Source organism: Calliphora vicina, chromosome 3 (genome assembly GCF_958450345.1).
Source record: "Calliphora vicina chromosome 3, idCalVici1.1, whole genome shotgun sequence".
NCBI classification, from domain to species: Eukaryota; Metazoa; Arthropoda; class Insecta; order Diptera; family Calliphoridae; genus Calliphora; species Calliphora vicina.
In genome coordinates, this window is record NC_088782.1 from 20,710,069 (window position 1) to 20,727,224 (window position 17,156).

General features: G+C 28.1%; 1 protein-coding gene across 1 annotated transcript; it reads right to left on the reverse strand.

The window, feature by feature from the left end:
• Positions 1-2,770: 2,770 nt before the first annotated feature.
• Positions 2,771-3,852, reverse strand: LOC135955860 (uncharacterized protein DDB_G0271670). Its single transcript, XM_065506233.1, has 2 exons — positions 3,067-3,852; positions 2,771-3,024 (listed from the first exon to the last, which is right to left on the reverse strand). Exons 1-2 carry the CDS (start codon positions 3,835-3,837, stop codon positions 2,806-2,808), a joined length of 990 nt encoding a protein of 329 aa, XP_065362305.1. The 5' UTR covers positions 3,838-3,852; the 3' UTR covers positions 2,771-2,805.
• Between the last annotated feature and the right edge of the window lie 13,304 nt (positions 3,853-17,156).

The window sequence follows — 17,156 nt, forward strand, 5'->3', positions numbered from 1 at the left end:
AAGTTTATGTAAAAGGACCAGAGATCGAAAATAACTCGTCCATATACCAAAAAACCCAAATTGTGATTTTTATTTTTGTGATAAAAATAAATCACTGAAAATAACAGTTATAAAATGATTTTTATTTAAATGGTTTGGTATGACCTTTATTCGTTTTTGTTGTTTTTAAATGGTTTGGTGTGAGATAAACAATTCATTTGTTCTTGTTCTTACTTTTCTGTTACTTTCTCTTTTATTTACATACAATAACATATTATTAGTAATTTTTATCAAGTTATGGATATAATATGATAAGTATGAAGTAATGAAGTCTGAGTAACAGAAATGAGAATTTTTTTTTAAATTGTTATTAATCTTTTGATAAATTTTATATAAGCGTTGATTTGCATCAAATGCATTTTTGCGATTTATTTTTCATTTTCGCAAATAAAAGTCACAAGCAGACCTTTACGAAAAAAATAAATTATAAATCACTCATCCAGATTATTTGTGTTTGCTTCTTTTCTGATTCTCTCAACCCCAAACCTAAAATGTTCTCGAATAAATCACTCTCTCAGTGATATATCACAAAAAATAATTTGTAAATGGCTGCGAATGAGAATTTACCATTGAAATGAAAGTGAACCCGTTATTTTCGGTCTCTGAAAAGGATAAATAAAGCAAGTAAGCGAGCTATTCGGATGTGCCGAATTTTATATACCCTTCACCAAATTATTTTTTAAATTGTTTTTAAAAATCTTTTTTAAAATTTTTTTTCCAATTTTTTTAATATTTAAAAAAAATTGGAAAAAAATAATTTGTTGATGAAAAAAAAAATTCGGGTTAAAAAATATTTTCCTGAATTTGACCCATTGTAGGACCAACTTACTATAGCCTTATATACATCGTTGCAATGGACTTTAAAATATCTATCATTAAATATCCATATTGTCTATATTAATGACTTAGTTATCCAGATATAGATAAAAAATAGGCCAAAAATCGAGGTTTTCACGGTTTTTTCCTAATATCTCAACCATTTATGGGCTGATTTTGTCGATTTTAAATAGCAACCGAGACGGAAGAATTCCCGATATATTGATGTATGAATCATGTATGTAAGTTATTCGGAAAGTTGGTTTCAACATACAGATGGATAGACGGACATGGATATATCGACGTATCTATCTATAAGGAGCAGAATATATATACTTCTTGGGGTCGCAAGTGAAAAATGTAGAAATTACAAACCGAATGACAAAATCTTATATCGTCACCTAAAATGCTAAACAACGTATCATCAAAAAATTCGAAATTGATTTTGTTATTGATTACGATTCACTACATCATATTACATATGTGTACAAAATTTTAAACTTTTGCTATCAAAAATAACCAAGTTATAACCAAAATTGAAACTAAAGTATCATCAAGTATATGATTTTCTTGAACAAAATAACGTATACGCTTTGAGTAATTAATTAATAAATCGTTTTTACCTTATTTTAAGCTGCAATTGAATATTTTTTGCAGTCTTAATGAAGAAAATTTTTTAGTTTAAAAAAGTAGTCGTTAGTAATTAAAATGAAAAAATAATAATAAAAATAAAAAAGTATATATAAACTGCTTTTATTTAAAATAAAAAAAATATTTTTATTTAAGTTTTTATTTTTTCATAAAAATTTATATTGATGATACGTTTTTTTGTTTCAGAAAATAACAATTCAAAAAAACGTAAGTCACATATCTTAAAGTGTGCTTTGAAAAATTATTTTTTTTCATAAAATATAGTTCTAGATTCATTGTAATTCAAATTTGAAAATTTTGTTTCAATATCTCAAGTAGTTTTCATTTTATATCGTTTTTTGCTTCTCCTATAAACTTATGAAAAGTGATGTTACGTTATTTTGCATTTTAGGTGACGATATATACCCTTGCCACTCATGGCGAAGGGTATAAAAAATAAAACAATTTTTAAAACTATTTTTTTAATTTGATAGTGAAAAAAATGTTATGAGAAAAAAGTTTTTGTTAAAAAATAATTCGGTTTAAAAAATATTTTTACCCACTGCAGGTCCGAATTATTGCCGTATTTCCAAAATAACAACATATTCTTTTAAAAAAATAAAATCGATTAAGATTAAATTTTATAAAAAAAATTAACATTTGTTGGGTATATGCAGGCCCATAAAATGAAAAATTAAAGTTTTTTTATCAAAAATGTTACAGTTTTTCTGTTTTTGTTAATGAAAATAAATAAGAACTTAGACAAGTCCATAATCTACACCGGTTGCGTTCTCTTTCCATACAAAAATGTTGTACTTTCGCTGACCTTGATGTTTTTTAGGTACTTGAGTGAAGAAAAGGCAAAACTGTGAATGTGCTACCTTTTCTCTTCAAAAAATGTCGCCCTAAAAAGCCATGAATATCATTTTCTCCTCACTTTTGCTTGGTGTAAGTGTTGCCTTTTTATATAGCTAGGAGAAGCAATGTATAATTTTCTCCTACAATTTCTAATCAGTATTCCTCTCATAAACAACTAAATATTAATGCAGATGTTTAAAAAAATTAAATAGTTTATATCTACATTTGCATGTACGTTTGTAAATACTTGTGTATGTTTAAATATGATATTTATATGCTGTAAATATGTATGTTAGTATAAATATGAACTTTAAACTTTCAATTATTTCTGTATGTATGTTTGTTTGTATATTGCACTAAGACTGCCTTGCACTGTCAGTCCCATCCTTGATTTGTAGCCTCTGGTTTTCAACGTTTTCTGTGTGTTTTTTATTATTATTCATCTCTATCATTTCTATCAACTTAACGTCTGGCATACTGACAACAAACCGAATTACGTGGTACCCTCTGGGTTGGTAGACCCGAAATGCCCTTCAGATATGTATATGAGACTGGCTGACGTAGTATACGCTGTGGCGGTGGTTTTGTTTTGGTTTTTGAAGCTGTCGCTGACAGCGTTGATGATGTTGTTGATTTGCCCGCTGCTGAGGCTGAGCAAGATGATGATGAACAAGAAGAGGTCTTTTTAAGGCAAGACGTTGTTGGTGTTGTTGTTGTTGCTACGGAAGAAGATTGTGATTTTTTATTGAGTTCTAGGTTAGAGGAAGATTTCATAGCTGATTTAATGGGTGTGCCATTGTTGGTGGACGATGATGCTGATGACGTTGGTAGAATGGTAGGTGGCGGTGTAACACCGCTGCAGGAAAGGGAACGTGATGAAAGAGAGAAGGCTTCAAAGGCTCGCCTTAAAGAGGTGGTGGAACGACGATGTAGGCGCGAAAAACTAGAACGTGCAAATGATTTACGCTCTTTGTTGTAAGACAACTTTACAGCATCATCCGAATTTTCTCTATCAGCAGCAGCATCATTGTTGTCATCATCAGCAGTAACAGAATCATTTACATTACTAACATTTTGCTGTTGTTGCAGCTGCTGCAGTTGCTCATCTATATCAACAGTACTACTAGTTTCACTCGATGCACACGATATATACTCCGAGGCTGTGATGGCAGTGAGTATTAGATTATTATCTTTTTTGTTGTTGTCGGCTGCCGATGCTACTGCAGCTGCATGTGGTGGTGTATGTGAAGAACACGAATCGGTCGATGAACTTTGATTGTCATCCTCATTGCTGGCTGTGTGAACTAGGTCATCATTTGACCTCAAACCAAAACGACGACTCAGTTGACGAAAGAAGCCCATATTGCGCTCATAACGAGGTATTGGCGAACTAACACTACAATTGGGTGAAATACTGCGGCACTGACGTATTGCGTCATCATTTAAGACATCCAGGGGAGAATGTCCTTCTCGTCTAACCGCTGCCAAAGGCATATCGGCAAAATAGACATGAGTAGTACTCATATCTAATTTTTTCTATATATTTTTTTTAAAACTATTGTATAATAAAGTCTTTAATTTTTTTCTTTATTTATAAATTTATAAAGTTTTAATAAATAATTTATTTTATTAATGTTTTTTTTCAATATTTATGCATTTTTATGCATTTGTACCGGTTTTTTTGTTTTGAGTTGCTCTATTTTCTTTTATTTACCACTCACTCTCTTTTGTGTCTGCAATGTATTTGTTTGTGTTTTTACTATTTCTCACATTTACCGTTATTTTTATGTTACTTCACTTTTACTAGACTTTGTTGTTGTTTGTTTCTTTTCTATTTAACCACCACTCACATTGACAGTCCTTAAAATACTGAAGGATTTTTCTGCAAGCGGCTTGCTTTTATACCACTTGCTCTCTTTTTATCTTTTCACTAACATTTTTCTCATTTTCTCTGTTTAATGGTTTTCACATGCTAGTATTTCTGCATACTATGAGTATTTTTTGTTTGTTTACTGTAGTCTGCAAAGTGTGATAGATACTCATTCATGAATATGTAGGTACTTTTAAGGGGACCTTTTTAAGGAAAGTTAATAGGCAAATATTTTTATTTGTAATGTATGTATAATAATAGTAAGGAAGGTTTCAATAAGATATTAAATACTAAGGATAACTTATCAAATATTTAAAACTTCTAAAATATAAAAATCGTTAAATTAATTGGTTTTTAATTCGAATAGAATTTGGCTGAATAATCATACTATTATAAACAATAAAGAGAAATTTTCAGGGAATGCGGACTGCAGTCTAAATATATCCCTAAATGGTGTGAGTATTGAACCGGTGAGTACATACAAATCGCTTGGCTTCCATATTGAACATCAATATGTTGCAATTTGCCACTTGCAATGAGAAGACGGGTAGGGGTTGCTTTATGTCTTCCCATGTTTTCATATGGTCTAGAGATGTATGGCTGCACTTCTCGTGATAACTTAGCTAGACTTAAATTATGTTTGAACAGAGTGGTTAGATATGTTTTTGGTCTCAAAATGGGACAACATACATATATCGGCTTTTAGAATGGAATTGTTAGGATATGACTTTGATGACTACATAAGTTCCCGCCAGATCATATTGTTTTTTAAACTCATGAAAAGAAATTGACCGTCATACTTGGCTAATAAATTTGTTTTTGGAGTACGATAATCTACCCAATGCATTCTACTCTTATTATGCACAGATCTTTTATTATGAAAGTGGCGAGAATATGGAACTTGGTTATTCCATATACTGAAAGAAGATTCACCCATAGTGTGGCGCAATTTTAAAATATTTTCAAGATGGCTATTGAAGTTTGAATGAAATCATTATTTTATTGTATATAAATTATCAAATTATTTCATTAATGTTGCTGCTAATCATCACTCATCTTTCTTGTCAGTTGTGTTTGTAGAGAAAAATGGGGGTAAATTGTTAAGTTATTTGTTATAAGTATGTATATAAATTCATTTAAACTAGAGTGACACTCAGTTGTATGGAAAAATATTTTTTTGTTAAAATTTTGAAGAGTGACGGGTGGAATATTGTGACACTAGCCCTAAAAGTTAAATGCTGAAAATTTGAGCCAAATCGGACAGCGATTTCTGGACGCGCATCGAGGTCAAGGTTCAGATACAGCTGCGGTCAAAATGATAGCACCACGACATTCATATTGTCATATTCAAATATTACGTAAAAACTGTTAAAATAATTTTTGTTTTTTTTATATTAATTTATGCTTAATTCAATAAACTTTCAAACATTAAAAATAATTTTGAAAATTAGAAGCAAATTTTAAAGAAAAACAACATAATATATAACTACCTACGAAATTCATCAGTCAAAAAAATAGCAAAAAGCTAGAAATCGATTAAAATAAACAAAAATTAACCAGGGCATACTTAAATTTAGTAACAATTATTATGGTTTGTAACGTTCTTAACACGTTGTTATTAAAAGTAAAATATTGCTGCCTTTTGTTTTCGTATTTTTTGGCAATAAAGAGACCGACCACCTCCTACTCATAAAGATTCTAAAATTTTTAAAATTTTGTATCCAACTTGTATGCCAAATATATTTTTTCATTCCCCAAAATAAATTCTTAAATATTTTTGGTTTCCTTTTACCCTTTTTGTGACTCTTGGCCATTCTAGTTTTAATAAAATTATGTTTGGGGATATCGCATCCTGTGCCACGACATTGACCTTTTAGCTTGAAACCGAAATTTATATCAATTTATCATTCCATAGATCATTCCTAGGGTCATAATTTCTTTTATTTATATCTGAGTATAATTTTTTCAAGCATTTGATCATATAATATCGAATTATTTATTCCACATATTCAATATATTCTTCGAATGTTATAGTAGAAAAACCACGATCAAATTATAATTTTAAAATCTGTGTGTTTTTAAGAAAAGATGAATATATTATCTTAAATTTTAGTTGAAATTGGATTCGGAGGACATTCTATAGAAGTCTGATATCAAACAATATAATTTGTTTAATTATTTGACCAAGAAGTTTTTTGGTACTTACATGTTGAAAAATGGTAATGTGACATTAGAAATTTTACCTTTAATAGAGGATGTTATATTGTTATTGATAAAACTTTTCTAGGATTTAAATAATATAAATTTTGTTCTTGTAATGGTCAACGAATAACTGCAACACTAGTCGCCACTTTTGACCACCGTGCAGAACATAAATGCCTGATTTTCGAAACGGTGGACCAATAGTGTTATGATTAAAAGAGATTTCGCAACCTGAAATTTATATTTTTATTTCAACGCAATGTTTTTTAAATCCATTTCTAAATATCTGTTCAGAAATCATAATTTTTGAAACTAGAGCTCACATACACCACTTTTTTTGTTACTAAAAAAATTTGAAAAGTAAAATTAATTTTATTTGTTTTAAATTTTATTCATTTTGATATAAATTAATTCAAATTATAATATTATGGCGATTTTTTAAATCGAAAACATAAATATTCTATATTTTTTCGACAATTTCTTACGATGGTGCTATTATTTTGACTGCACAAAATCTGGGTATTTTTCAAAAATACCATAAATTGATTAAAAGGTTAATTTTTCTTAAAGAAAACTTTACTCATAGAAGAAATAGAGATTAATTAACGATATACTATAAATATTTAATTAAAATTACTATGAAAATAAAAATATTTTCCATGTTAATTGCTTCTGTGGTGCTATTATTTTGACCGGCACTGTATATGTAAAATTTTACTATTTATATGGAATAAATAGGTGAAACTCGTTAACTTTTTGCATTGATTTCTAGAAATATGTAGATTTATTTATATTAATGAATATTACATTAAAAAAAAATTTGGATATTAACCCTGTATCTCCTTTGGGTCTAAATAACCCAAGAAATGTATTATAGCCAAAATTCGGAAAAAAAAAATTTCAGTTTTTGTAAAAAATTTGCTACTAAATAAATACTTTTGCAATTGAATGCAAAAGAATCAAAATGTGTACGTAATTATCGTTGTAATGAGATATAAATGACAAAATTCGGTTAAAAAACTTGAGCAAGAAATTTAGAAAAAAAATTAACATATTTCAAGAAAAATTAAAATAAAAGCTAATTTTTATTTAATATATATCCGTATTTACTTGTGTATGAGTTTTTGTCTTCGAAGGATAACGTTAACCTATTCGGAGGTATGGCCAAAATTGGCCAATTTTTTTTAACGGCCGTTTCGAATCTCCATTTTCAAATTTTTAAATATTTTGTTAAACAAATTTCAGAATTTTTTGAACATCACATTGCGATTTATTGAGATCGTAATAATGAATAAAAATATGAAAAACTTATATCAATACCTCTTACAGTTTTTCCGTACCTGCGATTTAAATTTTGCGATTTTCAAGAAAAACTAATTTTTTGTCCATATTTTGGCGAATGAGCCCAATTTCCTTATTGTTATAAATTTTAAGTGAAACCTATTCATTATGTTATAGTCCTGGTAATTTTAAATATGGTCTGAAAGTTTTACTAAAATTGGAAAACGTTAACCTTTAAATCGTGAAGGTCAAAGGTAAAATTTTTCGATATTTGAAATTTCTAATGAAAATATAGCGAAATGTTGTATATTTTTGGGCCGATTTTAATGAAAACTTATAAAAAAAAACCATTAACGATATATCGGGACCAACTTTTTTTTTTTTTGATAGTAATGCAACTAATTGTGTACAATTTCGACCAATAGAATGATGTTGGTCAAGTATAAATAGAATTTGAAATGTCAGCTTCCGCTACATACATATTTAGAACCATTTGCATTTGCATATCAATCATTTTCTGATTACTATGTTATAGCCTTTTTTATTGAATATTGTTAGTGATTACAAATAATTTAAACATGTTCAAAATGGCACTATAAATTTCTTGTTTCTTTAATTCATCTTTCTTATACATAATAATTATCGATTTTCACGGAATTTTAAATTAAATTCGCCATGTAAGTTCAACATAAATAGTTGAAAATAACAAAAACCTTGCACAAAATAAAGGAATTATATTTCGAAATTAAACACTTAGTACTTAATATAAAAAGTACCAAATGTTCCCTTGTCTTATTTTACATGTTCAAAATTCTTCTCCTGCACAACACATAACACACACATCGTCTCTTATTTCTATACTCTTCACCATGAGTAAGGAAAGATATAAGTTTATCATTCCGTTTGCTATTTCCACAAACGAAAATACGATCCTATTAGGGACGACATATATACATATAAGTCAAATAAATCTGAATGAAATTCTCTGAGATTATTTATAAAATCAGGAAAATTCGTACAAAATTAACTGACATATTACAAATGTCAAATTTTAAAATTTTGACCGATCTTAAAGTATGTTTGGGGCAATCGGTCAATTCGATTCAAAATATATGAAGGAAAAAACACAAATCTAGTTCATTTTAAGTTTGGGAAATGACATGATTACATTTATACATATATAGCTGGTAAAGGGTATATTACATTCGGATCAGCCCACATGAAACATGTTTACACGATTCTTCTCTTTCTGTTTGCCTCTCACCAATCCCTTGACTTTATTTTTATATTGCTATTTTTGTATTGCCATGTCTTAAAAATACTACTTACTACTCTACATGATGTTTGTTTACTTCCGTTGTTTATAAATGTTGACAAACCAAAAAACAATATAATAAAAACTATTGAAACAAAAGAAAAAAAGTTAATATTTTTAAGGAAGTCATTGTCCTGCAGCATGCTGTTTTTTGTGTGTTGTATTTTTTTTTTACTAATTTTAGGATTCATTTCTTTTGGCAAATATTTAAACAATCAATTAATTGCATTTTCCACAATGCAGTTGAGCGTGTGCAGGAATGAAGCATTAATTACATTTAAGGCAATGATCTTGTGTCCTTTGGATGCTAGACAATACTGAAGACAAGTAGTTGTCGACAATAGATTTGTTTTTATAATTGTATTTTGTTAGAAAAACAATTAGTTTGTTAATTTCTTGTTGCAATACCTAGAGGATTGAACTTTAGTTGACACAAGTATGCGAGTTTATTTAATAGTTTAATAACATTTTTTTATATTTTTAGAATTTTGGTATTTAAACTGCATTATGGTTTTTATCAATATGGGTTTATATGAAAGGTGAAAAACTTAAATGTTATTTTTTTTATACTTAGAATTATGTATAGTATGTTTAGTTATAACACGGTGCTACGATGGAAAAAAAAACTTGGAAAACGACCTAGCGTAGGTTATAGGACTTGCTGAGTACATTAGAAATTGTGTCAAAATATTTCCAAAACACCCTCAAATTCAGAAGTTATTCTAAAAAAACCGTTTTCAGTTATGTTCGTCAACTTATCGATTTGTAACTCAGTCAGTCTCTGTCCGACTTTTTTTAATGTGGTTAAAAAGAAAACTGATTACTAGGGTATTCGAATTATTCGATATTTCTCCTGTTCGAATAAAACGAATAATTCGAATAAGAGATTTTAACTTTTTTGAATAATTCAATCATACGTTTAAAATTAATCGAATTATTCGAATAATTTAAATTTTTTAAAAAAGTAAAGAATGAAGTTTTGATTTTGGTTTTTTAATATTTTATTGTTAAAGAAAAACAAAAAATAACGTTAAAGTTAACAATTAAATTTTCATCAGAAATATTCTGATCAGATTCCGTTCCGAACAGTCTACAAAACAATTGACTAGCAAACCATTTAGTTACCGTTTCGGAGCTGTGCTTTAAAAAATTTGAGCAGTTGGACATGATTCTGAATTCAAATACAATATAAACGTATTAAGAACTTTTCTATGTCGTTCATTAATTCGGGTTTTAAATTGAGTAACTGATTCTTTAGTAAATTAATTATTCACTCTTTCTAAATTATTTATAACAAATTGTATTATACATCAAGCTCTATCAACGTTGCCGAATCTTTGCTTAATAAAGTGGTCATGGGGATTTACACAATAAAGGGAATCTGTCCAAAGTTTGCTATCATTGTCAGTTCAACGATGTTCAAAATCATATAATACGAACTCCATTCTTTTCTTGCAACAAAACGTTAGTTTGCAATATTTGTGCTAATCATTCGATTTATTAAATATTTTGCAACACTTACGTAAGCGGTTAATAACATCACTTTTATACATATATTTTAAGATCATGGCCTTCATCTATTTCAATGTAATCATTGTAAATGTCATCCTCAATATCACTTTCGATGACAGTTTCAAAATCACATTCTCCATCACATTCAACTCCACTTTAATCTAAGTTAATATTTTGATTATTAATTGCGATTCTGCTAATATTTCGCCAGCTAAATAACAAATATTTTATTCCGTACCTTTTATTTTCATTGGTTCAAGTCCTAAGTTAAAAGTTTTGAAAGATTTGTTTTTAGAATTGTAACTTCTTGCAGTAATATTTATATATTTATAGAAGGAGCCATCGGACTACTTATCTACAGTGATCGAAAGACTCCCTTTATCTTTAGTTATTTGTCGAATTTCAGAAACAATACAATTTTTGCGAGTCATTATTACTTATTTAAATTTGAAATTATGAAAAATTTTAAGCAATTTAATAAATTTAAATACATATATATGAACATTTATTCGTTTTATTCGATTATTCTATATAAAATTGTTCAAATTATTCGTTATTCGAAAATGGCCATTTTTAAATTGTTCGAATAATTATTCGTAAGAAATTATTCGATTAATCGAACGATCATTAGTCGAATGAATACCCTACTGATTACGCTTTAAAATGACGTGCATTTTTTGACACATTTGTTAGTTATAAGCAGGGAAACCAAAATATGCAAATGCATGTTTTTTCTGATGAGTCTAATGTGCACATGGATAAGATATTTACACGTTTCAGAACTATTTAAGAATTTTGGCATCGATTTGTTAGTGCATATTTTACCCTTAAATGCATATTTTTGCATATATTTGTTTTAAGAGCATATTTATGTCATATTTTTGCATTTTTAGAGCATATTTTACTGTTTAATAGCATATTTTGACTTTATCAAAAACAAATTTTGTCTTACTTATTTTTCGCTGTTGTCTTACAGGTTTTTACTTCCTTTGTTTAAAATTCAAAATTGAAAAATATATGGCTTTTTTTAATATAAAATAAGCACTATTTTAATAATAGCGCCATCTAAATATCAAATTTTAGTTCTAATTCAAACTTAACCGTTCTAAGTGTTAAATAAATATTGTCTTTTAAATTTGCTCCTATAACATCAGCTGATGTCGAAAGTACATTTTCTATGTATAAAAATGTTTTCAGATCCAATAGACAACGATTTTTATTTGAAAATTTGAGTCAATATTTTGTAATTTATTGCAATAATAACCTTAATTGAAGAAGTGACTTTATATTTATATAAAATATCATCAAAAAATACCTCTCGAGGCCTTTTCATAGCTTATTGTTTTTATGTTGTATTTATTTTTTGTTATACTTGTTTTAGTTCATGTTATTTTTGTTTATTTTATGTTACTTTACCTTTTTAGAAATGAATTGTATTGATTTTTTTAAATAAAAGTATATTTTTTGGTTAAAAATTATGTAAAAGTTTGTTTTTTTAAGAGTATATTTTTTAAATTTTAAGGGCATTTTTTAAAGTTTTTACTGCATATTTAAAGCGCTTAAAACGCTTTTCTCAGAGCATATTTCCGGTTTCCCTGGTTATAAGTATTGTTTTTGTTAAGAATATCTAAAAGAAAAACAAAATTTATCAACTTTTTTGATTTTAATCGCTTTTCATTGCTTTTTTTGATACGGAAGCTTATACAAATTTATATCAATGTATTAAGGAAATTTAGTTCTTAACAAACCATCGTTTCAATAATTCAAATCGGATGAAAATTGTAAAAGTTATTCAACTTTTCATTAACACCTTTTTTAGTATTTTCCCCACCAGCCCATATGAATAAAAAACTATTTTTTCTACAATTTTTAATTTACAAGATAAATTTTGTGGAACTTTTTTCGAAAAAGTTTAATAACTTTTGCAAGTATATACCGATTTTAACAACTAATATCTTGTTTTTGTCTACATAAAATTGTCTATAAATTACTGTGCAAAAAAAAATAGGGTTTCATAGACAAAATTTAAAATAACTATTGTTGAATTTGAAAAATTAGGAAAAAAAAATAAAAAAGAAAGCAAAACTATTTATAAAAACTTAAACAATTTCTAGGAATATAGATCTTATACATACATTTTATGAAAGCTTAATTCTTTACCTAACTATAATTGTTTAAAATTTTGAAATCGGTCTAAAAATGTGTGAGTTAGAGGTACTAAAGTACTACGACCTACTCTAGAACAGTTTTTTCAAAATAACTAAAAATTTTGAGGATGTTTCAAAATCTTTGAAAACGGTTTTAGTATGTCCTCACCTAGGTCTACAACCTCCACTAGGTGGTTTTGCAAGTTCTGACAAAAAGTGTCATTTTGTAGCAGAGTGTAATTTGTACTTTTCTTCAGAATGTATATATTTCTAATATATTAATTTGCCATCTGATTTGAAAAAGTCAAAAAATCTTAAATTATCAATAACTTTATAAGAATCGTTTAATTACGAAAAGGAAAGCGATCTGTGATCACCGATATTTCTGACAAAAAAAACGATATTTTTTACGGAAATCTCAAAATATCCTAAATCGTTAATAATTGTAAAAATAAGCGATTAATTGAGAAAAGGAGAGATCTGTGTCCACTCATATTCCAGACCAAAAATTGCCAATTACTTTTTAAATAAGCATTTAATTTGGAAAAGAAGCTTGATTTTTGATTGCTGATATTTCTGACTCAAAATTTATATTTTTCTATGAAAAACACAAAATATCTTAAATCGTTAATAACTTTGTAAATAAGCGTTTAATTGAGATAAGCAGCTCGATCTGAAATGTTCATAACTAAAATCGATATTTTGAATGAGAAACTGAAATAATCGCTTAATTGAGAAAAGTAGCTCGACCACATATTTCTAACCAAAAATCGATATTTTATATTTTATTTTATACACGTTTATAAATTCTCAGAAATACAGACACTTTATAATGTACACGAATTCACTTGAAACATACAGCACACATTAAGGCACTCAGTTGATGTTTATTCGAATAGCGTCTCTGATAAACTGACTAACGACTGCAACCTCTGCCACTATTTGTAACACTGCCATCTGCACACTAGATTTCTCTTTAACTGTCTAGAGGTTTCTGATACATACGCCATCTGTGGTGTACTTTCTGCAATGTTCTTTAACTGAATATTCGAATTCGAATATACGGTCGCAGCAAACAGCGTTGCCAACTTACAATCAATGGTCAACTGAAAGCTTTTATTTCAATGTTAATAATGCCCACAGATATGTTACAGTTTGCTATTACAGCACTGTTATTTGAAAGCATTAGGCTACTTTTAAATCAGCCGTTAAAATCGTTATATTTGAATTCAAGTACAATTTCGTAACAATATATTAAATAGTTAATAACTTTCTAAATAAGCATTTAATTGAGAAAAGAAGCTCGATATGTGATTATCAATAACTTAGATAACTTAAATAAGCGTTTAATTAAGGAAAGGAGTTTGATCTATGACTGATAATTCTGACCAAAAATCGAAATTTTTAATGAGAAGCGGAAAATATCTTCAGTAGCTCGGTGATATTTCTGTCCAAAAATCTAAATTTTCTATGGAAAACATAAAACGAATAAAATATCTGAAATCTTTAATATCTTTGTAAAGATCTATTTTTGGTCACTCAATTCGAACAAAAATCAATATTTCCATAAAAAACTCAAAATATCTTAAATCGTTGACAGCAAGGTATTTTTTTTGATATTTGGACTAAATTACATTTAATTAGTTATAATTCTATGTTCAGACTATATTCATTTGTCTGCATTTACAACAGATTAAGCTATTAAATGGACTTCAAGTGGTATGAGTAATATTTGTTTTTCACATGAATTTCTTTTCTCGATTTTTAACAATGAGCAATTAAAATTATCTTTGATATTCAATTAATATTAATTTACTTTTTTTATTAGTATTTTATTAAGTTTATATGTTTTTAATTCTTTTATCATTTTGTGGACACATTTTTTGGTTCATTGACTCAATACTTGTAGCAACATGATGAATTTTTTGCCGCTGGATGCAACTGTCAGTTAAGCAACCTACACAAAAATTATATTTTGCTAAATGATGATGTACTGTATATTTATCATGAATAAATTGATTATCTATTGGGTGATAATCGAAAACAACAACGAAGACTACGATGACGTCGATACTGCAGGCATTAACCTTAAATATTTAATGCTAAGTGTATTTTTATTTAATAATAAAACAAATGAAAATCTATCTCATACACAAACCCAATGAAATTGTGGCAAATAAAAGGAAAACTACAATATGAAACAATTTATGGCGGAAAGGTTAAAATTATGCTGCAGTTTAGAAAATAAAATTAATTTTTAAACCAAACAACTTTAGATTGAAAGCTGTATGGTTTAATTTGTTTATAATTTTTAATTAAAAGGTCTCTGGGAAACATTATAGGCTTTAAATTTTAACTTTAAGGAGTATTTTTAAATTTCTGAAGTTCTCTACTAAGCCTATCTATCTTCCACAATTTTTCATTCAAAGCAATATTTAACATTTTTATTATTATTTCATACTTCTAGATTCCCAGCAGTTAAGCAAGTAGTCAATATGTCCCTTATAGACAGTAATTCTCATTAATGTCTGACTACTTGGTTGACTCCAATGTATATATTTTGGGTTATTTGTCAGGTACATATGTGCTCTTTGTAGTGCAGACAGAAGTCAATTTATTTATTTATGCATCCAATGTATCTAGCATAAAAAAATTCTCACTTCAGTGTCTCTAAGTAATCGGGACAGTCTCCTAGAACTGCTGAGGTGTTTCAACTGATTTCCAAGTATACATACATATTTAGAATTCATGCTAAAAATTACTGTTTATATTAAAATCTTTACCATACACCTCCACGTGTGATAAATTAAATTGTATGTGTGTGTAAAACACTCTCGCGGCCAAAATACTAAACCAAAACTAATGCAATTAAGCATGAATGTTTATCATTGTACTATGTACTAGGGTATTAAAAATTAGCAAAATCGGTTGAGTGGATTCAAAGGAACCAAAGTGTAAGTCAACCTTAAAAAAGTTGGATTATTAACATAAACAATATGCAACATTGATATTGGGACAGAGCTTGTTTGTGTAATGTTCATGTGAGTTTAATGTGTAACAGCAAGATAGTTGTTGTAACCATTTTCTAAAGCTCGTGTGTATGCATCAGTGTTAAGACGGGTGTAATTTGACGACATTCTATTTGCCGTAACATAACAAAAGCGGTAACGTTAATAATATTATAATATATTTTATTTACTAAAATACAACTTATCGCACAAGTAATGTGTTGGTAACGTATTCAACCTGTAATATTTAGAAATACATATTCATTAAAGTAGACAATAATTTCTTACAAAATTATAAATAAAATTGTATGTGTGTGTAAAACACTCTCACGGTCAAAATACAAAACCAAAACTAATGAAATTAAACCTGAATGTTTATCATTGTACTAGGTACTAGGGTATTAAAAATTAGCAAAATCGATTAAACGAGATCAAAGTTATAAGCCAAAATGTAAGACAACCGAAAAAAATTGGATATTTTTAACATAAAGAATTCTGGCTTTTGTAATGTTTATATATTCAACTGAGTAAAAGCAAAATTGTTGTTGTAACTATTTTTGTTGTTGTTGTATTTTTATTTTTGGTGTGTGTGTGTGAATAAGCCCTGCAAATAATACGACTAGTCGATGCATGTAAAATATAGCCCGTAAGGGACTAGGACAAGGCCCAGGGTAACCCAAATATAATAAAAAACATAGCATATTTAACATTACTATGTCCAAGGTCTGGACCATAAAAGCCAGCAGAGTAGTGGGATTTGTTTTGCAATAGCGTTTATACGAAACTATATGGCTTAACTAAAAACTCTTGTTAAACAATGACATGGTTTATGAAATTACATTGGACCTACATCATTAGTCCATTTTTACTACATTTCATCTAAAGTGGATCAATTAATCTCATATTATTAGCAGGGAGCATATTATTAAGGTGAGTATAATTTGTCACAACCGTTTCACCGGTTATGACGAATGCCCAGCAACCAAACATAGGGCATTTAATATTCGTTACAGCTGTTTAAAGCCTTCAAACTTGTTTATTAAATATCCTGTAGCTTAATAATATTATGATGTATATTGTTTATTAAAACACAACTTAACGCACAAGTAATATTTTAATATATTTATTTATTTCCAATATACAATAGTAATTTGATTTATTATTTGAATATATGAATATCGAATGAATTAATATCATTCGGTTAATAGCCACGTGTCTGTACTTATGTATAAATGTTGAAATTGTATATTTGTATATATATGTATATTAGAGTGACAATCAGTTGTATGGAAAAAAATTTTTGTTAAAATTTTGAAGAGTGCCGGGTGGAATATTGTGACACTAGGCCTAAATGTTAAGTGCTGAAAATTTGAGCCAAATCGGGCAACGATTTCTGGACGCGCATCGAGGTCAAAGTTCAGATATATGCAAAATTTTACTGTTAATATGGAATAAATAGGTGAAACTCGTTAACTTTC

Coding starts and splice junctions, on each gene's coding strand:
- LOC135955860 (XM_065506233.1), bottom strand. CDS start 3,837: ATGCCTTTGGCAGCGGTTAGACGAGAAGGACATTCTCCCCTGGATGTC. Junction 3,025..3,066: donor AAAAATCACAATCTTCTTCC/GTAGCAACAACA, acceptor TGCCTTAAAAAG/ACCTCTTCTTGTTCATCATC.